A 27,011-nucleotide genomic window follows, 5' to 3' on the forward strand; every position below is an offset into this window, starting at 1 on the left:
GGGGTTTCCAATACATCTACCCTGTAGGTGCTGTTTGTACAAACCCACCTGTTGGTGCTTCCTCTCTTGTTGGAGATTGTGACAGGGAGGAGAGATGAAAGTTATTTTTAATTTGGCAACCAACCGAACATCCAACTTATCCCTTCCAGCAGCAAAGCCTATATGTTTTCTCAACAGGGTATTAATTATCTGGTTCTGGGACTGGCTAGACAGCCTGTTCCAGAGGCTCTGGTTGCCCTGCTGGCTGGATGCAATTGCAAGGTGAACCCAGCAGGACTCAGGAAACTTAAGCAGGAGGAAGGCATCCTTTTTCTCAATAAATTCAGACAGGGGCATTGGGCAACTTGTTAAACACATTTATTGATTTTTTTTTTTTTGACAGTAACCAAACACAGTGAGTGACCATTATAAACAAGAAAAGAAAGGCATTCTTTTGTATTTTGTGAGATCTGGCTGCACCTGGAGAGAAAAGATACCCCAATTTCCCAGGAATTTACAAGGCAAAGTGCATTCCTTTGGGAGCATCACAGGGGTTGGGGGGTGGGAGGAAATGGCAGTTTTGAAACGCAAGGAATCTGTCGCCTGCTAGGCCAGGCGTAGCTCACCTGGGATGAAGGATCGAGCCATGGAGTGGAGTGAAAGATAGATATACCTGCTTAGCAAATGCATTCCTGCTTGCCACAAACTCAGTAAAACTGGCTGCAAATGAACAAAACATGGAGATGAAGGGACACGGGAGAGCCAAGAAGATAGCTGCGTGGGGGCTAGGGCTTAGGCTGGCAGGAAGGAGAACAGACCAAAGCCAGAAAAAAAATGAAATCAACGCATTAAACACATTTATTGGGCTGTTAACAATAACCAAACACAATGTATGACTTTCGGAAAACAAGAAACAGCGAATGAATCGATTCTGATCTCGGGCAAGTCCTAGTACAGTTATGTGACAAAGAGGGAAATAATTCCATTCTTATAGTCTGCGGTGATAAATATATACAACGTATAGCTCTTTGATGTCTGTCCTTTTATTTATTTGTTTATTTATTTTTTGAAGATTTTCTTTTTAAATTATTGAGTAAACAGAAGAATCGTAATCTAGAAATAAGTGTCCTTGGTCAGCTTTGTCCTGGTCACCTGTCACAGCACCCTTGGAGTAGCCCAGGACACTGTCAGGGACGGTGAGATGCCGAGTCCGCTTGATGCTGTCAGAGCGGTGTTTTGTTTTGTTTTTTTTCCCACTCTCTTTTGGAAGAATTTTGTATATACAAAGGCTGAGAAGTCTCCTTGGGTTGACTTATTAGTTCAGGAAAACAGTATCAAAATTGTAATCAGGTTAACTGGTTGTTTTCTTCTAAGACCTTTGATGAATGAACCTTTGTTTCTGAAACTTGGCTTTTCCATCATGGAGGTGGTGTGTGTGTGTGTGTGTGTGTGTGCATGTGTACTTGTGTTTATGTGTGTATGAGTGTGTGCATTTGTGTTTATGTGTGTGTATGTGTCTCTGTGTGTATATATGTGTGTATGAGTGTGTGTGTATGAGTGTGTGTGTATGTGTGTGTGTAGAGAGAGAGAGAGAGACAGATGCACTCCTCTGAAACATTTTTGCAGACAATTTTCATGAAAAAGGGGCCAATCCAAAGAGTGAAAGGCTTAGGGGAGGAAGGACAGGGAAGGGGGGCATTCTGGGTTACGTCAATTCACAGTTGTAGAATTTCACTGAGGTGGGATTCTTCTTGGCTTAGTTCCCTACTTGAGGAGCCATTCGTTTACTGGAAAGAGAGAGAGAAACAAAACCAAACACACACACATACACATAACACAAACAAGGCACAACTGAATTAATTGCATACAGTGCAGGGGGGCCTTACTCTAAAGTGCTACTCCCTGCCCCAGGGCTTTTTAGACTTGTGCTTTCCAGGAAACCAAGAGCTTCAGGTGGTTACTGTGCAGCCAATTGGGTGAGAAGAATAAATGTACTTGTGTTATCAGTCATTTAATCATACTTCAAATGACCAAGAGCTAGATAGGTATAGACTATTTTTGTCAAGTAGAAAGTTCTAGTCGGGGGTACTGGTTTAGACCAGAGATAGGAAAACTTGAGTTCATAGCCGCAAATTAGCACATTCCCAATTTATTTGCATAGTGACCACAGCTGATGTCCTGTTACATCATTTGCATGCTACCTATGGCTGGTTTCACACTAGGTCATTAGAGTTGAACAGAGAAGATCTGACCTACAACGCCTAAAATATTTGAGTGTTGCTTTTCTATAACAAAAGTGCCAATGCCTGCTTTAGGCTACAAACTCTCTGTGGTTAGGGTCACATTTATATTCATTACCACTGTAGCACGGCCACTACCTAAGTGTGCCTGATACACAGTAGGTGCCCAATAAATCAGTGAGGAATAAAGAGAAAGGTCAATGATAGAATTGGGTATTTGTCCAGTAGTGGTGGCTGAAAGGGAACAAGGACTCTATTGTGTAGGTGTCCTGTGAGTATCTAAGAGAGAAAAGGGATGAAAGGAACCCAGGAGAGAGAGAACCAATGCAGTTGGAGTTTTGGGGCAGTAGTGGTATCAGGTGTGGCAGTGACTTTACTGTAAAATCTCCTACCATGGGAAATAGGCCTAAGCTAAAAGCTGGACCTTTGCCCTGGGTGCTTTTCTGGGGCCACTGCACTCACCTCTGTACTGTAGCTTCTGGGCCCTGTTGTTAGGACAGTCCTTCCCCTGTAAACTGAAGTTGATGTTGGTGCGGATACAGCGATTGTTGAGTGGCTGGACAGGCCTGAAGTTGTCACTCATGCTCAGAAAGATCTGCGATGGCTGATTCTGGCTGAGGAGGCGTAGGGAATGCATCTGTGAAGAGAAAGAGCGGTGAGATCCAGCCACTCTGTAGATGTGCTGGGGAGGAAAGGCCAAGTAGACTATTGTCTGGCCAGCACTAGCGTTCTGGAAAAGGTCTGAAGTCCTCAGAGCCCCTCTTTCCAGCTGAGCTGAGCTGAAGGACTATACATAGATGCCTTCAGACACCCAGGGTGCATCTGCCTTGCTAGCTCACGGACTTTGAACAAGTCATTGGTTCTCATCCTTGAATGAGATGCGTCCCTGTAGCACGAGTTTCCAGTCAACAGTTTTGGCCTTCTCTGATCCTCTGACTCTACACCGTTACTGCCTAGTCTGTCATAGTTGGTCTACTAAACCAAGGTAGACCACTGCAATTTCTTTCTTGTGAAAGTCTGGGATGTTTTCCCACAAGACAGTGAAACAAACAAACAAAAGAGAGTAAATCAAATGTGCTGGAAGGAGGAGGAGGAGGAGGGAGGAGAAGGGTGAGCAGGAATGGGGAAGAAGAGGGGAATAGAAAGGAGAGGAAAGGGAGAAGAAGAGGGGGAGGAGAAGGAAGGGGACAGGGAGGGAAGGTGGGGAGGGCTTCTGGCATTCTGCCTAGTGAATCCCTCATATCAGTTTCTGGTCTTGAACTCTCTGAGCGGCTCCAGTATTTCTTGACTATGTCCCTTTTCTGAGCTTGAGTGATCTGGAGGGAGTTATTGTTGTTTGTCATCCAGCAAGTCCCGACAGGATCAGGGACTGGAAGCTGCTGCCTGTTGTCAGGCTGTGCACATAGATCCTGCCAAGGAGATGGGTTCTGCCTCACTCGCACATCCTCCCTCTGAGGCTTTTTGGATACTGGTGATCAGATGCTGGAGATGGGACCAAGGCAGACAATCTACCCTCATCACGGGGGAGAGGAGGAGGGTGGCAAACCTGGAGCGAGCCACTGAGCAGAGCTGGCACAGGCTGGTTCCTGCACAGCTCTTAAACAATTCCCACATTCAAAACATGTTTGTGAAATGCTGTGTACCGTGTTTCCTCTGCTTGGAGAATGACACACACAGTACTTTTTAAAAAGATCTGAGAAGTCCCTGCATAATGAAATGGACACAGGTTATTCTTTTTGTCTGCAGTGCTACAGGATGAAGCCGGGGTCTTGTCAATGTCTCTACCACTGAGGTTTATTTTAATTTGTATAGGTTTTTTAAAATGTAGCTTAAAAATTGTTGCGTTTTTGAGACAGGGACCCATTCTGCAGCCTGGGCTTGCCTAGGACCTGTGGTGATCCTCCCGTTTCGGCTTCATTACAGTAGTGAGCCATAATATCTATTTGCATCTCTAGCTGTACACTGAACAGTCTATCTATAGAGTGTGATTTTGGACTCCGCTATCTTATTTCCCTCGGGCAGGTGGAGTGTTTTTATAAGTAGTTAATGTTAGTCCATTTCATATGCTGACTCTGTGAACGTAGGTGGTATAGGTTTAATTGTGTGTGTAAATCGGAGACACTGGTAATCTGTAACACTTAGGATGTGACCTCACTGGGAAGTGGGGCTCCTTCTGATGCAATCAGCTAAGTTAATATGAAGTAATGGAGGTTAGTGTTTTCGTTCGGTGTGACTGGAGTCTTTTAAAAGAGGGTGGATTTGGACAGAGATGCAGTCACATAGAGAACACCAAGTAACAATGATGGCAGAGTCCTGGGGTGCTACATCTCATGCCAAGGAACACCAGAGATTTCTGGTAAACTACAGAAGCCAGAGAACAGGCATGGAGCAGATCCTCACATTCCTGGGAATGAACCTACCCTTCTGACTCCTTTATTGGGGTTTCTGTGAGACAATCGTGTTTCTGTTGTTGGTCTCACCCAGTTTGTGCTTGATGGTTGCACAAATCCTAGTCGATCAACACAACAGGCTCAGAACCTACTCAGCCAGTCCCCACACTTTCTTCCCATTGGCCAACGAACTGAAGGTAAGCTCACCTGCATCCTGGTTATGTACACAGGCTTGTTCATTATTATCCAACTTGCTGTCTCATAGCAGGGCGGGATAGTCATCGACCCATCATAAGTGATGAAACTAGAGGTCTCTGGATACAGTTCCTCTATATTAAGTCCCTGTAGTAAGTATGCATCATCTGGAAAGGAAGGTAATCAAACCACAGCTTAGTATCTTGATAGAGCCTTGCTGATGCATCTTTATTATATATAATAGTAAAATATGTATATGTTTTCAGAAGACCGTATCTGCTAACATCTTCAGTAACAAACACTTCCATTGTTATTCTCCTCACATAGCTGGTGTTTTATTCTTTATTTCCTAATGTTTTAAACTACAGAGTTTTATTTATTGTTCACAAACAGTCCAGGTGGCTGAAGGCTCCTCTCTAGGCCACAAGTTGTCCACACTTGTGACTCAGACCCTTCGAATGGCCTCTGACTGGCTGCTCTGTGGTTTGGAGATCATAGTGACTGAATGAACAACAACCCTTGTAAAGGGTGACACTCACATTGCTCCATCCCAGAAGCAGCTCATGCCACTCACTTAGGCACACATCTTGGTGGTCAAAGGAGTCACATGAGTAAAGCTGTTGTCACAGATTTAAGGGGAAAAATTTGACTTTTTTGTCCTCAGTCCCTGATTTTATCTTACTGTGGCTTCTGTGCTCTAGAGATTACAGGTCTGTCTCCAGAGGTGGTAAATGGTGCACTGTGCTAGGAGCACCTACCATTAGTGCCAGTCCAGGAGCCTGGAGAGTACTCATAGGGCACCAAAGCCTAGCTTTGCACCAGAGAGATGAGACAAGCTCACACCCCTATCCCCTCTGGGTGTGTCCAACTCCCACTGGGAAAGGACTCACTGGATAGTGGCTGATGTCATCATTCAAGTGATGCATAAGAAAAGATGTTCACCCATATATAGAACTTCATACTCCATATAGTAAAACATCCACATGGATGGGGAGAATAAAGACCAGAGAGACAAAGTCTACAGCCACAGAGGAAGCTGATGCCTGCCGAGCAGGAACGGGAAAACTGCAGTTTTCCTGACCTATGAGGGAAGGCCATTCATTAATTTGCCAAGATATTTGCTAAGTACCTATTTGAGCTTGGTCCAAGGTTGGGCTCTTAGGACACAGCAATGGGCAGGGGAGATGCAGTGCCTGCCTCATTCCAGTTGAAGCCCCAGACAGCACAGCGCAGTGCACATATGCAGATGTCAGTGCAGGGTGATGAGTACACTGGCTGCTGCTGGGTAGGCATTTATGCTGGCCATCTATGTTTATAGGCAAAGACTCTCCTCCCCTTCTTCCTCTAAGAATTGTTTAAACTTTCTCTGATAAGAAAGAAACATATTTGCTGAGGGTTTTGAATTTTCCTGCTCCCTGACTGTCAAGTGTGAGAAGACTAATTGAGTTAGTAGTTTGAAAAAAATGTAAATACATCTACCATTTACCTCTTCCATCTAAAACCTTCTCGTTGTGGGTCTGGTCTAATGTTGTTTGTATTCTTGTGTTAGTTTGGGCCCCCAAAATTGTTTACAGGAGAGTCCACACATCCAGACATAAGACTCTCAGGGACCCTGCTGCTTGTTGATTCTGATTGGTAAATCAGAAAAGTTGCCAACAGCTAATGATTGGGCAAGGCATACAGAGGAGGGACTTTTAGGGTTCCCAGGCTAGGGACTGAGGGAGGAGAAAGAGATCAGGCATGCTGGGTGAAGGGGAAGGAGAGAAAAAGACACCACACCTGAGAAGGTACAGAACAGGGAGATATATCTGCCATGTAGGAGCCAGGAAAATATGGCCCAAGAGGACTGCCCAACTGGGTCCAGGGCAGTCCAGGTAGAATATGAAATGTAGTGAGTGATAACTTGGGATTATTGAAGGGAGGTGGATTAACCATGTGGAGGTTAGGAAGTGACCCAGCCATTGAGCTGATTAAGGCATATCAAAATATAAAGGTTGTGTGTATGTCTTTCATTGAGGAACCCAGAACACTGGTGGGTGGGTAGTGTGGACCACACAGCCAAGATTTATTTAATTATTTGAATATTATACCTTCCCTCCTCTACTATGCTACAAGAACCCCTCCAGATCTCCATCAATGTACCAAGAGAGATCAGCCAACCTGGGCTTGGAGAAAAACTTGACTGACCCTAAGATGAAGGATTTTTCCCTCACTCTCTTCCACTTTTCCTTTTTCCTCCCATTCTTCCTTCCATCTCCCCATTCTCCCTCCCTTCTTAAAAATAATTTAGCTTTGCTTCTGTGTCTATGTGAATGCAGATGCCCCTGTAGGCCAGAAGTAGCTGTCAGAACCCCTGGAGTTAGAATTATAGACAGCTGTGAGCCACCTGATCCTGATGTGATTTCTGGGAATGAACTTGAGTCCTCTCTAGGAGCAGCAAGTACTCCTAACTGCTCTCTAGCCATTTTTTTTTTTTGACATGATGTCATTCATGTAGCCTGGCCTGCTTTTGAACCACTAACCATCTACTTCTTAAGCATTGGTTGGGATATCAGGTGTATTCTACCATGCTTGGCAACTTGTAAACATTTTTTTCCATTTAAATAGAAACAAACACTTTGTATGGGAATAGTAAGGACCCAGGACACGCCAAAGAGGGAAGCAGCAACTGGAATCTGCCTGGAAGAGTCTATACTGTGGCATGAGATACCAAGGGTTCCTATCACAGAGCCATGATGTCCACAGTACACACCCCCGTGCTAGTCCTTCTGAGTTTGATCGGTCAATAACATGAGATGGGTATCCATCTCATCCTGTCTGCAGTAGTTTCTAGGATCTGCTGAACCTGTGCTCCAAGCTCAGAGCAGAGGATCTGGGCATAATTAGGGGAGTGCAGGCAGGAGTCACAAACAGTGATGTGTAGGCTCAGAGAGAGGCTGTCAGCTTTATCTGGAGTGGGGGAAGGGGACTCAGACAAAGATGAATGGAGGAACTGTCTTGAACTGCATCTTGAATGACAGGAAGTAATCAGTGTGTGACTAGCAGGGGTTGAGGTGTCAAGGGTACTGCAGATAGAGGCACTGGAGACAGAGCTGAGGGAGTTTTGAAGGGCTGTGGTACTTAGGGACTGCTTGAGTGTGGGCGGGATGGAGGTGGAGGTGGGAAATGAGGCTAGCAGGGTCAATGCAGGCCACATCCAGGAGGCCCTTGCCTGCGCTATTGGGAGTTTGGGCTTCAGCCTGGAGGCAGTTTGAAACCACTGAAGGCTTTCAAACTAGAGATGGCATGATCAGATTTGAACTTAATGAGGCTTGCTCTGACGGCGGTTTGGCCTGAAGATTAACATATTGAATGAGAGAAGGAAGCATTCCGCAGGTTTTTTTTATTAAAGGTCAATGTGATTTGTTTAACCAAGCTTGTATGAAGAGCATATTGGGTACTCTAGCGCGCTGCTATGATTCTATTTTATTTTATTTGGGGCGGTGGGGAGGAGGGAAGGATGGATGCAGTAGACACGAGGGAGATTCTAGGCAGAACTGGAGCCAAGATAAAGAAGATTTATATTTTCCTGAAATTAGACCAGCCCCTATGCTACCAGCCCCTATGCTACAGCCATATTTGAGGAAAGGATTAGGGAAAGCAAGGCTAGAAACAAGAGATATGATGTTTTATGTGTTTATCTTCCTCATAGGGTGCCAGCATGTTTACAAAACACCATAGCATTCATATTCCAGCCTTGATCTGCTAGGGTCCTGGTGGGAAAGTCCTTTTGGTCACCCCTCTGTCAGACACAATAGCAACACTTGGTGGCCACCCTTTTGAGATCAGCAGCCACCACTGTGCCCTTCATAACAATCTTTTTCTGTCTGTATGCTTACTCTTAATTTCCCTCTGCAAAAATTGAAACCATCCAGCATAAAGAATCTGGGCTTGGGGCCTAAGTTTGAATAATGGCTTTGATGCTTGTATCTGTAAGACCTTGGACCCATAGGTGATAAGAGCCTCTGTTTCCATGTCTACAGCATACAGATGTGATGTAGAATACTTGCCTCACAGGCTATTAGAGGAACAAATAGGACCGTGCTTTACAAATACTATCTAGCACAAGGCTCAATCCAGGAAAGTACTCAGCCATGTTGGATGGCATTGATGTCACCTTTCTGACCCCCAGCGTCCTTGCCCAGCTTCCCTGGTAAACTCCCTGTCATTCCCAGGACTCTGACTTTCCCAGCTAAATCAGCTTCCCAGGAATTACTTAGCTATCTGACTCTTTCCACTAAACTGTGAGCCTCTGAGGAATGTGTTTTCTTCTTTTACTGTGGATTCCAGTCTGAGGTCTACCATATCAAAGACTATTCAGTAAACATAAGACTAAATGATCAGATATAATGCTTTCTGCTCAGCAGCTCTACCTAGTGATGGTGCTGAGCAGAAATCAAGTAAGGAATAGTCAACATTGGATAGGTAATGGGAAAGCAGGCTGCAGCACTAACTTTAATGTATACTGCACCTACCATCTCTTGTACACCACACCCAAGACATCAGCATGAGGCTCTTGGTCTTGTTTCAAGCTTTATATGGTGATATCATGTTTCTACATCAAACATGTATGAACTCTCATAATTATATTGCTGAAATTTGGCATGAATGTAACATACACCATTGTCTCAAAGACTGACCTTAAAATAGTGCTCTTTCTTCTAGACATTGGGATTTCAGAAGTATGAGCTTGCTCAGTGATTTTGATAAGTGTAGTGACTTGAGTGAGCATGGCCCCATAGGCTCAGTTGATCCCCAGTTCATGAAACTGTTGAGGAAGGATTAAGAGGTGTGGCCTTGTTGGAGGAGGTGAGTCTTGGTGGGTGGGGGGCAGGATGTGATGTTTCAGAAGCTCAGTCCATGTCCAGTTAGCTTTCTCTGCCTTTTAGTTGAGTCTCAAGATGCTAGCTCTTAGCTGCTGCTCCAATACCATGCTAGCCCACTGCTATGCTCCCCACCATGATGGTCATGAACTCTAACCTTCTGAAACTCTACATTCTAGATGAACATTCTTCTATAAGTTGCTTTGGTCATGGTGTCTTATCACAGCAATAGAAACGTAACTAAGACCATAGGAGAGAGGTAGTGTGGCCCAAGAATAACTATGGGTACGTCAGAAAATTTCAGCCCCAGCATTCAGAAATGTCTCTCAAAATTTCTCTTATGAGAAAAAATGATTTATAGAAAGTAAAGCCTCAGACTTCAAGATGGGAGTCATAATTCAAGTGTAAGTTATAATTATATATTTGACAGTGACTTACTGTTTCTTCATGGATAACTCAAATAACGTTTCCTTACCTGGAGCAATGGACAGTTGTGGATAATTATTACTAAGGCTATATTTAGGTAAAAAACATCCCATAGATCCCAAAACATCTCTCAACATCAAGGAACTTGTCTAGCCAAATTTATCATTAGTAGGCCAAGGTTTGGCATGGAAGCATTGCATTGCTAATCTGTCTGATAAGGATTTAGAAGGACAGGAAATTACCCTTGGATAATCAATATATAGACTTTTACTGTTCTGGAAGGCTGTGGAAATTGACCACTGTGCCTTTGGTTTTGTGGCACACTATGTTGGATCTAGAATTTATCTTATCCTGAGTTCTCAGAGTTACAACCAAGAACTTCCAAGTTACTTCCCCCAGCTTCTTGGGGGAAGTATTGTGGGAGGGGCTGACTGGGGGGGCAGTGAGTAGGATGTAAAGTGAATAATAAAAACGTCCCCAGCTAACTTCTGCTTGTTGTTGTTCAAGCAAAACATTTCATTGTGATGCAATGTCTCAGCCAATACAACAGGGAATCATTTTGTTTTTTTTCAGTCTGAACTTTCGCTAGGTGCCTTAGACAAGTGCATGGGTCTGCCTCACAAGGGCCACTGCTGATAGTCAACATCTCTTGCTCGCTGATTATCAGGTTCCTATTGAGGCAGACCACACCACTGAGAAAACAGCCTGATACTCCCAAAAATCAATACTGGCTTTGATCAATATGAAACTATGAGGCAATTTAAGTATATGGAATAAATAACATTCCCCCTTGTAATCTGAGGCAAGTTCAACTGAAATGAGGCAAAAAAAAAAAAAAGGCAATTACAATAGAATAAAGTAGTATCATGTTTTTGTTTTACACAGACAACAAAAGAAGAAAAGGGCCTCTGAGAGCTGTATTCTTAGAGGTAAGTTCTATCTCACCAGTTTCTCACTGCTGTGAGTATCTACTGAGACAGCAACATGGAAATAGGTGTGTGGTGCTTCCCACTATGGGAAAACACTCCTAAGTCTGTTCCTCTGAAATGAGAGTACACATTCAATTGAGCATTGAGAAAGGCACCTGGAGCAATGTGCTTAAGCTCTTTGGTGATCCTTCAACACACTTACACTGTGTTCCCTAGGGAACTGTGGGAAGAACTCGCCCTGAGAGCTGTGAAGGCAGTTACAGGATAGTCTGTGCTTGCCTACACATCCATGTTTTACTAGGAAATTCAGGAGGAAGCGTGGGTAACTTGAAATTACAAATAGGCTAGTTAAAGCACCTTTTAAGGGGCTTACTCTGCGTGACAAATGCCGTGTTTATAAACTCTCCTCCATATGCCTCCAGTACTGTGTCTTTATTGCCTTGGAGAGTGGGTCTGTTAACACAGTAAGCTGATGTCTTTATAATTGGATGTGGTAGTCCCCTGCATTCTTTGTTAGATCTAAGCTCTCCTATTCATGACTTGAGCACTGTCTTAGTTACTTCTCCTCATTGTGACTGCAATTTCTTTTGGCTCACAGTTTTAGGGACTACATTCCATCATGTCAGGAAAGACATGGTGGTGGGAGTGGCTCATAGCTCTGACAGCAGGAGGGTAATATAGGTAGGTTCATTGCCTCAACAGTCAAGAAACAGATAGGTCTGGATTGAACAAGGATTGGGCTATGACTCCTAATGACCTAATTCCTGCAGTAAGGTCTCACTCCTAAAGATTCCACCACCTTCCAAAACAGTACTACGACATGGGGACTAAGTGCACAGACACTCAGGCCTGTGGGGATGGTTGACATCTAAGACATAACAAATGAGGACAGGCAATTGAAAGAAGATAAAGTCACCAGACTAACACACTGCCCGAGGATTTGAGAAGAGTGTTCACTGCGGCAATGCTCTAATAACTACTGCTTGTTATCCATTCTAGAAGGAGTCTTTGCAATCCATTAATCATTAGTTTCGTCTCTTGAAAATACTGTAGAAAAGGGTTCTGGTTCAATGAAATCAAGTGTTACTAAAATGATACAAATGTTACCTTTCACGTAATTGAGGTGCCATGTCTACTAATTAATTAACAAGGGAAACAGGCTTACAAACACCATACCCGTACAGTGCATTAAAAATTAAAGTACTTCGAGCTAAATTACCAATATCTCCTCAAGAAAAGCCTTTCTAAGAAAATCCATTTTTTAATGTCATGCTTTGAGTCTTGACCCTCACTCTGCTGAAGCAGAATTTGACTTTAATAAAATGGATTTTCTCTAGAAGACTTTTAAAATTCAGCCTGAAATTAATTCAAGCTGGTCTTTTCTATTGTCAGTCATGGTTAGTGAGAATATTTTACAAGTTCTACTCAGATATATGAAGTGTAAGCTTCTGGCTCAGAAGTTAAGGGCACTGGCTGCTCTTCCAGTGGATGTGGGTTCCATCCTTAGCACCCACATGATGGCTCAAGACCAGCTGTAACTCTAGTACCAAATGATCTTACTCCCTCTTCTGAACCTCTGGGGGGCACTGCACTCAAATGGTGCACAGACATATTTGAAGGCAAAATACCCATGCTCACAGAATAACTTAAAAAATGAAATTTAAGTTCCCATGGAAACTAGTAACATCTCATGAAGTCCTTGTGTGCACTACTTAGATCCATGATGTGTATGCTTCTCTAAAAGCAAGCATACTCTGCCACTGCTTGTATGGCCTACACTGGACTCATCTTCAGAATAAAACTGTTTTCGGCACAACAATGACTTGCCCCCCAACCTGAAGGAACAGGATTCAACAGGCATATGCCTTAAGACAGTGTAGGAACACAAATATATTGCACATTGAGTTCACATTTGTTACTATCCAGGCAATTGACCTATTACCTTATTTAGTCCCCACCCAGCCCTTTGAGCATTAGCTTACTGATGAGGCCATCAAACCTCTGAGTGGTGCTTCTGACCTCTTCTGACATCAGAAAGCAATGACAGTGCGGGAGCTAGAATAGGAGCCTAGTGTGTAGGTTAGCCTTGTCAACTCAATGGGACTTCAAATCATCATGGAAACAAACATTTGACTATGTCGACAAGGTGGGTTCTAGAATCGGTTTATTGAGGTAGAAAGAGCTACCCTATATGTAAGCAGCACCACTCCATGGGCTGGGGTCCTTGGGACATAGAAGAAAGAGAGCTGAGTTCAAGCATTCACCTTGCTCAGCTCTTCTGACTGTGGAAAGTACAGCAAGCTGCTTCCAACACCTGCTGCCATGATATTTTCCCCACCATGGGACCGTGAGCCAAAATTAAATCTCCCATACTTAAGTTGCATTTGCCAGGCATTTTATCACCACAATGAGGAAAGAACAACACACCAGGTCTGCTCCTCTCCCGTGATAATGGTGGCCTTTACCAAGTGGCGTCCAAAATTCTCCCATACTTTGGCAAAAGCACCTTTACATTTAAATATATCATATAGTATAAATATATAATATATTATAATATATAATGCAATATATAACATAACGATATTATATAACATAATGTATATGATGTATATGTATCTATAGTACATCTTGAAAGGATGATTTTTCCCATGTTTCCCTTTTCTCAGCTATCCCTGCCATCAATAATGCTGTCCTCAGCTTGGTGGACTATCTCTACTCCTTCCATCTTGTGCCAACTGACTCCTGTGCTTGTTCCTTCCTCCCTGTACCTCCTCAGCTAGCTGGTAAGCTGGCCACAGAGGAGCCTTTTCCATAATAGGGCCATGAAGAGATATATTTAGAAGTGGTTTTCCATTCCAAGTCATGAAGATTTGAATCGCTCTTTTAGAAATAAGGACTTGTCCCACCTCTCTCCTGTGTTTATTCTTACTCCAATGACTTCACCCAAGTTTAAATGCCATCTGGATGTCAGTGCCGTCCACAATCGCAGCTCTGGTTCTCTTTCCTGAAATCCAGGATGATATACCCAACTGCCTACACCACACCTCCTCTTGAATGCCTAATAGAAATCCCAAGCACGACATGTTCAAGATCTGTGATCCCTTCTCCACCCACTAGCACGCTGCATCTGAGTCTTCCCCATCTCAGGGGATGGAAATATCTTCCTTCCAGTGACTTGAACTAAAAATTTCATGGGAATCCTTGGCTCTGTTTTCCCTTGCACATTAAAAAGAGATTTAGCAAGAAATCTGCTGCTGACTTAAAATTTATCCAATCACCTATCACCACCTTTCCCTCGTTGACCTGGTCACCATCAGTACCATTGCCCCATTATTTGATGGTTACAACCACCTTCTGTCTTTACCCTTGCCACACTGTAGTCTATTTAAAAGGTTTTCAGACTTAGTAAATTTTATTTTATATGTATGAATGTTTTGTCTGCCTGCATATATAGATATCCACATGGATACCTGGTGCCTACAAAAACAGTCAATAGAAGGGTTTGGATTCCTTGAAGCTGGAGTTATGGATGGCTGTGAGCCACTATGTAGATGCTAGGGATTGAGCCAGGGTCTTCTGCAAGAGGACTAAGTTCTCCTAGCCACTGAGCTATCTCTTCAGCCTTTGTATAGTTTATTTTTAATCAAGAAATCATAATATACCTTTTTCCTCTATGTATGGTAAATGTATATGTATACAAATATGTGTTGTGTGTGGGTTGTGTTGTATATGAGCATATATAAGGAGTTCATTGAGTATAATTGTCTTGCTTTATTATTCTCTTCTTTATTCCCCAGACAGGGTCTACCACTGAGCATAGAGCTAGCCTGGCAGCTGATAATCTTCAGTGATCCTCCTATCTCTGTCCCTCACAGTGATGAGGTTATACAAACACATACATGCTTGGGTGGTTTTGTAGATGCTGAGGATTCAAGTGCTTTCATCCTCTGAGCCACCTACCTATCCCAGGGTGCTCCTTTTGGCAGGAGATGGTAGTCTGCTTGAAGACCCAGAATGGCTTCCAGTCTAGGTTGCCTTCTCTGACCACTATGTATGCCAATTAGGACAGTGTGACGGTATCCTCTGGAGGATACTGATTTCCATAGGCGATTTCCATATAAGATAGCATGTGTGTAGGAGTTGATGATAACTTGGAGCAGAATCAGGCTGAGCTGGCCAAGTGTCACTGCGTTAGTTCTGTGGTTAGTTGATGCCCCTTCTAAGCAACTAACCACAATTGTAAGAAGCAGTGCTGTGGCTAATCAACCCAAGATCCAGGTTAAGTGAAAAGCATGCTGAAAGGTTTTGCACCATGTCAAAATGCCAGAATTATAATTGGTTTTAAGACCTCAGAACTTATCTTTTCTTACTTTTTAGGAGAGAAGCAAGAGTGATGTAAGAATGGTACCCAGGAATATCCAGGTGTGAAACCATGCTCTTTAGTATGGAAGTATGGGGTTGAGGTTCAGGAAGTTCCTTCCCCCCAAATCCCCATCTCTGTGGGAGGGCTGTGATGTTGAGCATCTTAGTCACATGGCAGGTGCTGGGTAGTGCAAAGTAAGTGGTAGTGAGAGAGAACATATTTCAAGACCAAGCCTTACGCAGCATCACAGGAATTCATGGACTGATGGCAAAGATACTTGCTGGGTGTTCCTCTGATGCTGGAAAGATGAGAGCCACGTAGGTCCTTCTGCCTTAGCTGATCTGGGGACCTCTGACTGCAGGAGAGAAATCTTGACTAACCCGCACGTGTAGCAGTGAGAAGTGAACACCTAGTTCTGAGTGATCATTCACTCATTATGTAGAAGTCAGTGACTACACAGCTACCTTCCTCTGACCTTGGTTTCATCTGTGTACTGGGGAGAGTGAACATGCCCACTCAGAAGACTCATGTGATAAGAAGCACATAAGATGCATAGCCCCAGCCCTGGGCTGTGCAGAGTACCCCTTCCACATCACCTCAGAATTTTTGATGCTCAGTACAATGAAGCATGGCTACTTCATCTAAGAGAGCAAGTCAAATTGGAACTCTGCTTTGAAATGGGTAGTTTAGAGATCAGGGAGGGATGTATTTGTGCACTTCTGGATAGAGTGGTTGAAATAGTAGCCTTTGAGGGTGTGCTGGATAGTTTTATGTCAACTTGACACAAGCTAGAGACATTGGAAAAGGAGGGAACCTCGATGGAGAAAATGCCTCTATAAGATCGAGCTTTAGGGAATTTCCTTAATTCGAGATTGATATATGACAGCTCAGACCATAGTTGGTGGTGGCATCCCTGGCCCTGGGTTTTATACGAAAGCAGGCTCAGCAAACTGCAGGGAGCAAGCAGGTGAGCAGCGCTCCTCTATGGCCTCTGTGTTTGCTCCTCCAGGTTCCTGCCCTGTTTGGGTTCCTCTCTGGACTTCCTGTGATGATGAGCAGTGATATAGAAGTGTAAGCCAAATAAAGCCCCCCCCCCTCCCCCCGCCACATTTCTCTAGTCATGGTGTTTCATCATAGCAGTAGTAACCCAAACCAAGACAGGGGGAGACTTTACTTTTCCCTGTCTCATTTAAGAGTGTGGAAACAGGATAAAATAATATGTGTACCAAGCAGCCTCTGCACCATCTTTATCCTGACCTGATTTTGTGGGCTGATGCCAAGATAACTTGCTTCCTCTTATAGAGGCTGGGTGCTGGGGAGATGCCTAGGTTTTGTGCTTCAGGGTGACTCCTGTTTCAGACCACCTACCTGCCACAGGGCCAACCTTCCCCTGCTGGAGGCTGTAGGAAATTTAACTGGAGGGTAGAGAGCTGTGCTTTCCTGCTGAGCAAATCAATCCCTTTCTGCCAGTGTCCTGGGCATGGCCGTGTCTGGGACAATTCTGTGTATCAAGCCATCATTATCCCTGTGGTGAAACTCTTTTCAGGTGTGTGACAAAGGTCACTCACTATGTGGGACACCTCTCTCATAACATCTGCTATCAGAGGACCCATTATCATGTCTCGTCATGCAGACCAGGGTGTCTTGCTTAATTTCCCCTCACCTTTTTTCTTTTTTTCCCTTTTCTTTTCTTTTCTTTTCTTTTCTTTTCTTTTCTTTTCTTTTCTTTTCTTTTCTTTTCTTTTTCTTTTTCTTTTTCTTTTTCTTTTTCTTTTTCTTTTTCTTTTTCTTTTTCTTTTTCTTTTTCTTTTTCTTTTTCTTTTTCTTTTCTTTTTCCTTTTTCTTTTTCTTTTTCTTTTTCTCTTCTGCCCAGGCAGGTATGGAGAGATTTTATCCACTTCCTCTTTCTAGAGTTCTACTCCTATGTTGGAAACACAGAATTTCTACTTCTGTGGCTCTAGAACACTTTTCCTGCTCCCTCCATTATTGTGACTGAAGGAGAATGTTCGTTTCTCAAGTGACTCTTGGATGAATTGTTGATGGGGGCAGATCCAATCTTTGAATGTTCAGCAACTTTTGTAATGCTGGTACTTTGCCTGGACTGCCTTGGCTTCCTCCTTCTGGCTTACCTGCCTTCCTCCCCTTCCTTCTTTGCTTTCTTCCTCTCTTTTTCCTCTTTCTTTCCTTCCTCTGCTTTCCCTTCTCTGTAACCACTTCACTTAATATTAATCGGGTGGCTGTAGGGGGAGGGAAGCCAAGGACCCCTAATGATCCTCTATGCAAGTGGAAATCAGACAGATTGTGTGTTGGGGTTTAATGTGCAATTTCATGGCTTTTCACAGTCTCTAAACTGCAAATTCAAGATGATTTGAAAACATTTTATTTAATTTTCATGCTCTTTTTTAATCAAAAAGTTAAAAGAATAATAATCTTTTATGGGCAGTTATAAATGTGCTATTTACACACAAGACAGAAATATCTCCCTTAGCTGAGCAATCTGAGTGTGCTTCGAGAGAGCGCCACAAGAATGCTGATGAGGGAGGCAGTCAGTCTTGTAGGTGATGTGTGTAGAAGTGGAGTGATCTTGGGTTCACCAGTGGGTCACCCCATCAGTTCCCCAACCTCTTTGTATATAGGAGGGACCTGACTGTGGGCCCCTTGTGGGGAGCGCAGGTGTCTCAATCATCTTTATGAGAAACTCACAGAAGGTGTGAGTTGAAAGATGCAGCCAGTGACAGAGGGCCGTGCTCTCTGTAGTGTCCTTCCATATCACACTGGAGACAGAAGCAGCAGGGACAGCTCATCTACAGGCTCAGCTACAAGAAGGCCTCAGCAGGGAGATGTGGGAAATAAAATGTCTGCATGTTCTATTTTCCTTTGTTGAAACTCGTTATGTACCTGTTGTTTGATTCACAAATCTAGACCTTCAAGATTTCAAAAACCTGGGGTTGAACTTTTTCAGTTGAAGTAGCAGCCTTGACGTGAGGGGCTCCTCGACAGAGGTCCAAACCAAGACTTGAATTCTAGTTTCCTGTCCACTCCTAACTAGATACCCCTATTTTCCCATCTTGACTTTGAATTTCTTGATATATGTCTATTCATATGGTCTCCCCAAGTCTTACTGCCCCCAGGTTTACTGTGCATGGCAGTGGGTGGTAGGTTTACTGTGCATGACAGTGACGTTCTCTCTGCTCTCCCACTTTATCTAGGTGCAATTTCTTCTTTTCTGATTAAGGAGTTTAAGATGAAGCAATCTGAAAGCATGGGCGGTTGGCAGAACCCTACAGATCCCCAGGGCATGGAGAATGAAGGAAGATGCCACCCAACCTCCTCCTGGAAGGAGATCAGACTTGGTTCAGGTGTGGTTCTGAAAAGGTCACATTGGGTCCAGAGTACCTGGTGGATTTTGTTTTTCATCATATAGTTGGCAAAATCCCAACGACGGACAGCTGACACAGTAGAGTGAGTCGGCGGGTAGAATACCCCAGCTCATTACCAACCCACAGGCTAACGATGACCACATCATCATAATCGTTATTGCCTTAGACAGGCGTGGATGACAAAGACACTCTGGGGACTTGTGCTTAAAATGGGCTGCTTCTCAGCTAGCTCTGACTCTCCAGAGTGACTTTCTACGGAATTAAAGGATCATGAAGCAGAAAGGGGCCCACAGAGCTCATCTGTTCTGGCTTCTTGCCTTCTGACAGGACTAACCTTTGTAGAATAGATGCTGTAAAGAAAATTGAACCAAACTTACTTTTATATGTTATTCTTGTGATAGTATCTCTGTTGAGCATTCGATTAAGAAATGGGTTTGATGAATCAGAAACCTGTAAGAGAGGAGAAAGTGTTAATGACTGGGTGTCAATCTCCCAGGGCAAATATTATGCATTATTTCTTTCCTTCATATTGATGGCTTGCCATGGGTCCAAATGTGATGGCTAGAATTCAGAGATCAGAGACACACATTCTACTCTGTATGGACACCTCATCTTGAGATGGAAGAGAGGCAGGCAAACATATTGTCCTCATGTGGATTAAGGAATGCTCTGATAGAGTCCTTATGGAGAGACTGCTCTCTGTCTGGGGACTCAGGGGAGTCAAGGTCTGAGTTGGTTTGGAAGGATGGGTGGCAGATGTAGTACTTTAATGCTAGAATATGAGGAAGGAGGAAAGGCAAGGAGACAAGAAAAAAAACATCCTTGCTGAGGACCTGTTCAGAAGAGGCAGATGCACATACAAATATCTAGTGGAGTTGAAGGCTTTGGGAAGGGCAGGATGGGAGGTTAGCCCATGCTAGGCTTTGAATGTCAAGCTAGGATATATTTAATCCTCAGGAATGGGGAACCATTCAAAGGGTTTTGGGCAGGGAATATGGAATGAAATGCCAGGAGAGGGTCATGTCTCTAAGTAGAGAGAATATCTAGAATAGGGGTGCCAGAAGAGGGAGGAAAAAAGAGAACTTTGTAATTCTACTGCTCATTAGCATATGAATATATTATAAACCACAACATCCAATCTTCCTTCCATCTACCCACCCACCCACCCACCCATCTATCCTAGAAATATTTATCAAGTCCCTATAATGGGCAAAAACATTGTACTAGAGATGAATTTCCATTTCTGTACTTATGCTCTTCCATGTCCAGATTCTTCTTCTGGGAGAAGCAGCTGAGTGACAAGCAGGTAAGGATCAGAGAATCACCCTTTATAGGACCACCCTTTATAAGGCCACTCTACAGGCAGCCTCCTGTAGCTGTGGAATTTCCGTAACAACGCCCTTTTACTCAGTCTTTTCTCAGGACCACTGTTTATCTTAGTCATTTCTCTCCTATCTTGCTTAGTGAGGCTCTGCAATTTACATCTCAGCTGTTAATCAGATGCTGCGACACATCAACATTTTAAATCTGATTTATTCCGAGGGTTGGGGGAAAAAAATCACAGCAGATGAACATCACTATTAGATAAGCAACAGGTACCTTTCGTTTGGAGGAAGCACAGACTGTTTATTTTGCTTCCAGCTGTCTTTCTTCTTACAGGGTTTCCTGGGTGTGTTGTGACTGACAGGTACTGGGAAATGAGGGTGCTCAGTGGAGGTAAAAACCCACCTCCGACAGGGAAAAAGTCCCAAGTCAAGCATTGCTGTTCCCTGGAAACATGCATGCCAAATTCAGCTTCTGTTGTGACATACTCTTGAGCATTCAAAGGATAGCTCTCAGAGCCTTCTGTTTGTGCTGTATACTGTGTGATAGCAGGAGGGGCCATGAAGGTGTCTGGCAGAGCAGGAATCTGCAACAGCTCTTAATTGCTGGGGGTGCTGGGCTCTTGGTACCTGGCAAGCTAGACAATACTAGGGTTGAGACCAGCCTCCATTTGGATCTGGTTAAAGATTATTGAGATATTTCCAAAGTGCACACAGATGATTTGTGGGCACAAGTGTGCTGGCCGTGTGGGTGAGAGGATAGAATATGTACTTAATATAAGTGAGAGTAAGTGGGAAGTTAATGGTGAGTGAGATCAAACAGCTATTACAGCCAATCTCAGCTCCCTGTGGTCATGGGAAGTGTGTGTGTGTGTGTGTGTGTGTGTGTGCATGTGTGTGTGCTCGAATCCATACATGCACACATGTGTGCCTTGAAGAATGTGTAGTGCTAAGTTGTAGGAGTCAGTTCTCTCTTTTCACCCAAGTCCCTGGAATTGAACTCAGATCATCAGGGTTGTTAACAAGTACCCTTAACTGCCAAACCATCTCCTTTTACCCCCAAACCCTCAGGCATTAGGTCAGGGTGACATTTGCTCAGGTGAACCATTCCCATGTGAGGACTTCAGCTCCAGGGAGCTGGAAGCGGGAGGCAGGGGCATCAGAAATGGGGCTGGTGAGTATCAGAGGCTGCATACCCTTAGAGACTAAGGATTCAGTTCATCTCATTTCTGGGTACCCGTGTCTAGCAGATGGTGGACCTCTGTCCCATGCTCACTTGGAGTTTGGAGATGAATTAATGACAAGTCAGAGTTCACTCTGGAGCTGGAAGCCTGGGAGTTGACTTTGTAGAAAGAAGAGAGGCTTATTATGAGTCTGAGCCAGAAAACTTCACATCTACTCAAGGAAAGAATGGAAAACTCTCCAGGGTCTAAACTGGCCAGAGAAGATTCAGGAGCTGACCCCTGTCATTTATTGGCCAAAGGATTTAGTATAGGTCCTTTTAACAAATTACCGGAGAGCAACCGAGGCCTGCAAGCCTGACTGTTGGTTGGGATCTCAGCATAGTGCTGATTTCTGCGTGAGCCCGTGGAACACCGGCAGTTTGCACTGGAGGAAGTTGGTTGCTGGTCACTTCATCAGTCACTGTCAGCCGTTACACGCTTGAGCTTCTAGGACGACATTTACTGACTTAGAAACTTTAAGCAAAGGGGAGCAAAGTCAGGGACTGAAACTGAGATACTCTTCAAGGGACAAGAAGCATTGGGAAAGGCAGGTTGGCCTCTGGATATCACTCATGGAAGGCTTGGTATGTAGAAAACCACAGGAAGAGGTGACTCCTGGTCACATGACACTATGCAACATACCCTTAGGCTTGTGGACCATGATTGCATGGATTGGTTGTATGTGTCATAACTGGGACCAGAGTAAGAATTTGCTCCAGGCTTGTGGGTACCAGTGGGGCATGGCTAGGGGTGTGTGGTTGTTTGAGTGGCACCTTCTTTCTTCTCATCCTCAGTTCCTTTTTCAGCTCTGTTGAGTTGACTCACAATGGGAATACACTAATGAGCACTAAAGCCAGGCAAGACTTGGGGTGTCTTTCCTGCCTGAGCTATTACAAGCTCCATGAATTTGGCCTGGCTCAGATGAAGGTTAGGAAGTTAGCAGGAGGCATGGCAGCTGGGAAGATGGCCAATACCTGTTGCACAAAGTCTGCTTTGGCAGGGGGTGCGATGGAATGGGAGATAGTGTGTGTGGGCGCTATTGCCTAAGGGGTCCCCAGAGACTCCCATTATTCCAGGGGCTCTGTTAAAACTCCTTGATGATGAATGCTAAATTTCTACTAAAATTCTTCATCACAGTCCAAGTTCTGGTTAGTCTAATTTTCTTTAATGATTTGTACACAAGCCTCTCCAACAGTCCAAATAGTGTGGTACATTAATTAGCCTTTGTAACTAACATAGTCTACTGAAAACAATTTTTTATTTTTTACAATTGGAAAGGGAATCTTACTTTTTCATTAAAAATGGGCATATCTGCATTACTTTACATCTGCCAAAATATTAAAGGTAATTAAAGAACAAAATCAGAATTTGTTCACTTGGACATCTCATATTGTTTTTGCCTACTGGATATCTGGGGAGCATGGCTGAAAATCATACATTCAAAATGGGGATTTTCGTCTTAATTCTAACTGCCAGGATTTTGAACCAGCCTTTGAGTGGGAAAGGAAGATGAACTTTACAGCTGCTGTGGGGAAGCCCAGAGGTATATTATAGTGCAGGGCCTACCTGGGAGGATCAACCCACACTTCTTCTTCTCCGGGTATCAGCAAGTGATGGACCGTCCTTCAGTCCTAGAAGGTATCAGCTCTCTAGCTCTTCTGCTACTGTCTCCTTGTTCCACTGTAGCAGGTGGGGCCTAAAGCCTGTCCCTGAAAATCGCAGTTGCTTTCTCTCTGACCCCTGTCATTTACTGGCCAAAGGATTTAGTATAGGTCCTTTTAACAAATTACGGGAGAGCAACCGAGGCCTGCAAGCCTGACTGTTGGTTGGGATCTCAGCATAGTGCTGATTTCTGCGTGAGCCCGTGGAACACCGGCAGTTTGCACTGGCTCCCCAAACCTTCAGGTCCCAAAGCTCTGAAATGGAACCTGTCACTTCTGCACCTCACTTTCAGAGCTCTGAATCTTTTATGAATCTCATGGTTATAAAAGTCCTAAGACCCCAACATTACTGTAGGCATGGGTATGAATTGACATTACTTCTTTAACTTTTTAAAGTTACAACAGAGACTGTAGAATGATGCTCTGGTTGGTATTGGGGGGGAAGGGGTGGCAAGCAGAGTACAGGAATCATGCAAGACTTACTTTTATAAATATAGAAACTACCACCAATCCATTGGGGCTCTTCGCAGCTTCTGTGACATTTGTGTATAGCTCGTGGTTATAGTGGATGAGTTGTACCTGGTAGGAAGGGAAATCAGGAATAAGAACAACAATCCTGGCTTGAAAGGTACCAGGCACAGCCTATCTTCCAACATGAGGGTGAATTGCAAACATACGGAGAGATTAGTAGAAGGCTATGCTTTTTCTTATTCTTCTCTCATGTATTACATCCCAACTGCAGTATCACCTCCCTTCCCTCCCCCAGTTCTATCTCCCCTACTTCCTGTCTCCCCTAGATCCACCCCTCCTCGGCCTTTCTTCAGATATGAGCAGGCTTCCCAGGGACATCAACCAAACATGGTGTAACACACTACAGTAAGACCAGGCATATATTCTCACATCAAGGCTGGATGAGCCAACCCGGTAGGAGGAAAAGGGTTCCACAAGTAGGCAAAATAGTTAGGGACAGCCCCTGTTCTCACTATGAGGATTCCCACAAGAACACCAAGCTATTCAGCCATAACATATATGCAGAGGACCTATGTCAGATCCCTACAGGCACCCTGATCTCTGTGAGCCTCTGTAAGTCCAGGTCAGTTGATTTTGTGGGCCATGTTCTTGTGGTGTCCCTGACCTGTCTGGTTCCTCCAATCAGAAGGATGCACTTTTACTTGGTGAAATTTCAGAGGGAGGTGTAAATAGAATCTATGTGTATAATACACACACACACACACACACACACACACACACACAGAGAGAGAGAGAGAGAGAGAGAGAGAGAGAGAGAGAGAGAGAGAGAGAGAGAGAGAGAGATGGGCATACCTACACATATTTGCAAACATGTTGAGGTAACAATGATGTTTTTAATAAGATTATACCCATCTGGTGTTTCATCCCTCCCAGGATATTTCTCCTAAAGTGATCTTTAAGTGAATTTTCCACATTAGGAAATGGAACAGCCCTTCAGGTGTGGGCATCTCCCAGCAGCGCCAACAGCTACCACTGGCAGTGAGTAAATCTTGCTGGTAGCCTTGGGTGAGCAAGGAGCTGTTAGACTCTGAGCTATCCCCATGGCTCTAGGAGTAGATTGGCAGTGTGTAGGATGCTTGGCTCTGCAGATGGGAGAGTGGATGGTTCTGTCTCATGATGTGCCAGCCCGTTCATCTGGTTCACTGGGTTTTGCAAAATTTTGTTTTCCCATCCTCTAACCAAAACCTGTGACTGCCTGCTAAGATTAGTGCAGTGAGCACTGTGTGTGTGTGTGTGTGTGTGTGTGTGTGCGTGTGTGTGTGCATGAGATTTGAGTTGTGTTGAAATGCATTTCTCTCCATTACCTCATTCTTTAAAACTTGCATTGTGGAATATGGCATGTGCATATGCCTAAATGAGCACACTACAGACTTTTATCCACATGATCAGATTTTTTACCACTTCACCAAGAACCTGTTCTCTTACCATAAAAAATTAGTGTGATTATCCCTTTTAAGATGTGCCTTATAGGCATTGTTTAAAAATAGTTTTATAATAATATGAACATATACTTTATGGTAACAAATTTAAAAATGTAGATGTGTCTAACAGTTCCCTTGTCTCCATCTAACTCTAGCTCACATGATAGAAAAATTAGCAACTCAGTGTAATTCCACCCAGACAGTTTTCTTTGCTTATAAAGTACATAGCTGCACACATGCAAATAATCTTAAACAATAGAGGGATGGGGACACACAGCTCAGCTGGTAGAACTCTTGCTTGCTCTGGGTTCAAGATCCAGCACCATATAAACTGAGCTTGGTGGTGAACTCCTGAAATCTCAGCACTTGGGAGGTGGAGGCAAAAAAATCAGGGTTCAAGGCCATCCTCAGCTCCTTAGTGAGATTGAGACCAATTGGGGACACCCAAGACATGTCTCAGAAACAGCAACAGCAATACCATCAGAAACAATAAAATGGAATAATTTACAATTGCAATTCTAAAGTTTATTTCATTCTGCCTTTTCGTTCCTGTTCACACATATAAATCTACCCAAGCTCTCTTAGTATCCTCCTCCCTGCAAGAAAACTCCAAAACGCATTGAGCCAGCTTTCCTGCCTTTCTATAGCTTTGCCCTTTACAACACTGTCACAGCCAACACATCGTGGATCTCTCTGTAATGGTGTTAGTGCTTTGCACTGGCTGGGTTGAGAACTTACAAGGTTGTGCCAGGAAAGTGATTTGTGACTCTGAATGAATGACTCTGAATAGCATTCATTATTGTCAGTATCCCGTGTTGCATTAAATGGGGGAGTTGTCATGTTTTCAGAGTTAAAGATAATGAGCTAAATAGAAACTTTCCTTTGAATTTTGAAAACAACAAGTCACATTTTCTTTTTGTGGCAGTATGCAGGTGTTGCTGGGCATCCAGGTCACTTGGCACTTTGAAACTCTCCTATGTGTGCTTGCCCCACTTCAGTTATAACAATTTGAGGGTGGAACCAGGTGCTGTATTTCTAAAAAGCTCTCCAGCTAGAGGTACAGTGGGGTTGCAAACCATTGGAACATCAATGGGCATCAATAATACAGTCATGTTCACTCAGAGGGTACCACAAATCTGAACAGCCTAAGTACATAGAACATGTCACTGAGGGGGCTCACCTGTGGCTGCTCCTGACATCTCTCATTTGCTTTTTAACTTCCTATACATTTTACCAGTGGGGCAGGAGGCTACACTGCAGCTACTCTGCCATCCAAAAGGCAGCCACTGGCTGGGGCTGGAGGACCATTTACCTGTGCAGTGCTCTGTCAAGCCTATGCTCAAAAATTTAAGCTATGAAGGAAAAGGCAGCAGTGGGAAGAACAGGGTGTGCATAGGAATGGAAGAGAGGCAACATCTATTAGTGCAGCCAGTGAAAGGCTCTTTGCAGAGAGAATATTTGAGCTGAGATCTGATGATGAAGGGGAATGAGGCCTGGGGAGATCAGAAGGAGGTATGTCAGTCACAGAGATCACAGAATACAAAGGGCCCAAGACAGTGGCAAGCCATGCAAGATGGTTAGGGGTGGATAAAAGTGGCTCAGGATGGGGCCAACACACACAAGACTTTGCAGACCATGGTGAGGGTCTTTGCAACAGCAACTAGCTGGTGTTAAGAAAGTAAATGAACTCAGTGAATTTTGAAGACATCTCTTTGGCCACTGAGAGGAGCATGGTAGAGACAGAGGAAGTCTTGCCTACTTTTCTTTACATCATGGTCATCCATTACCCTGCCTTCTCTAGGACGCTAGCCCCTCTCTGTTCCTATGGTGTTCTTACTCAGGATTTATTGTGATGGTAAATTAGCTGGCAATGATGGATTTTATGCATCAACTTGACTCGGGGTAAGGGGTGTTCGGAGAGCTGGTAATACTTCTGGGTATGTCTGTGGAGAAGTTTCTGGTCAAGGTAGATCAGCATTTATATTAGGACACTGAGTAGGACATATCAACCCTTTCAACCTGGGCTTGTGTCCACCCACAGAGAATAAAGAGATAGAGGCAGGGCAGATTCGCTTTTCTTGGTTGGAAC

At 43.9% G+C, this 27,011-nt stretch overlaps 1 protein-coding gene across 4 annotated transcripts in view; it reads right to left on the bottom strand.

The window, feature by feature from the left end:
* Positions 1–354: 354 nt before the first annotated feature.
* Ca10 (carbonic anhydrase 10 (inactive)) overlaps positions 355–27,011 on the bottom strand; it is a 526,692-nt gene continuing 500,035 nt past the window's right edge. For all 4 annotated transcript variants that reach the window (XM_085829668.1, XM_021177199.3, XM_029484237.2 and 1 more), the window contains 5 exons: positions 23,454–23,549; positions 19,142–19,214; positions 4,817–4,971; positions 2,682–2,856; positions 355–1,766 (listed from right to left, as the gene is read on the bottom strand). In XM_085829668.1, the coding sequence (XP_085685794.1) occupies positions 1,744–1,766; positions 2,682–2,856; positions 4,817–4,971; positions 19,142–19,214; positions 23,454–23,549 (522 nt within the window). In that variant the 3' untranslated portion in view covers positions 355–1,743. The remainder of the gene's footprint in view (positions 1,767–2,681; positions 2,857–4,816; positions 4,972–19,141; positions 19,215–23,453; positions 23,550–27,011) is intronic.

This window comes from Mus caroli, unplaced genomic scaffold, assembly GCF_978045245.1.
Source record: "Mus caroli unplaced genomic scaffold, Mus_caroli_1 scaffold_13, whole genome shotgun sequence".
Taxonomy (NCBI): domain Eukaryota; kingdom Metazoa; phylum Chordata; class Mammalia; order Rodentia; family Muridae; genus Mus; species Mus caroli.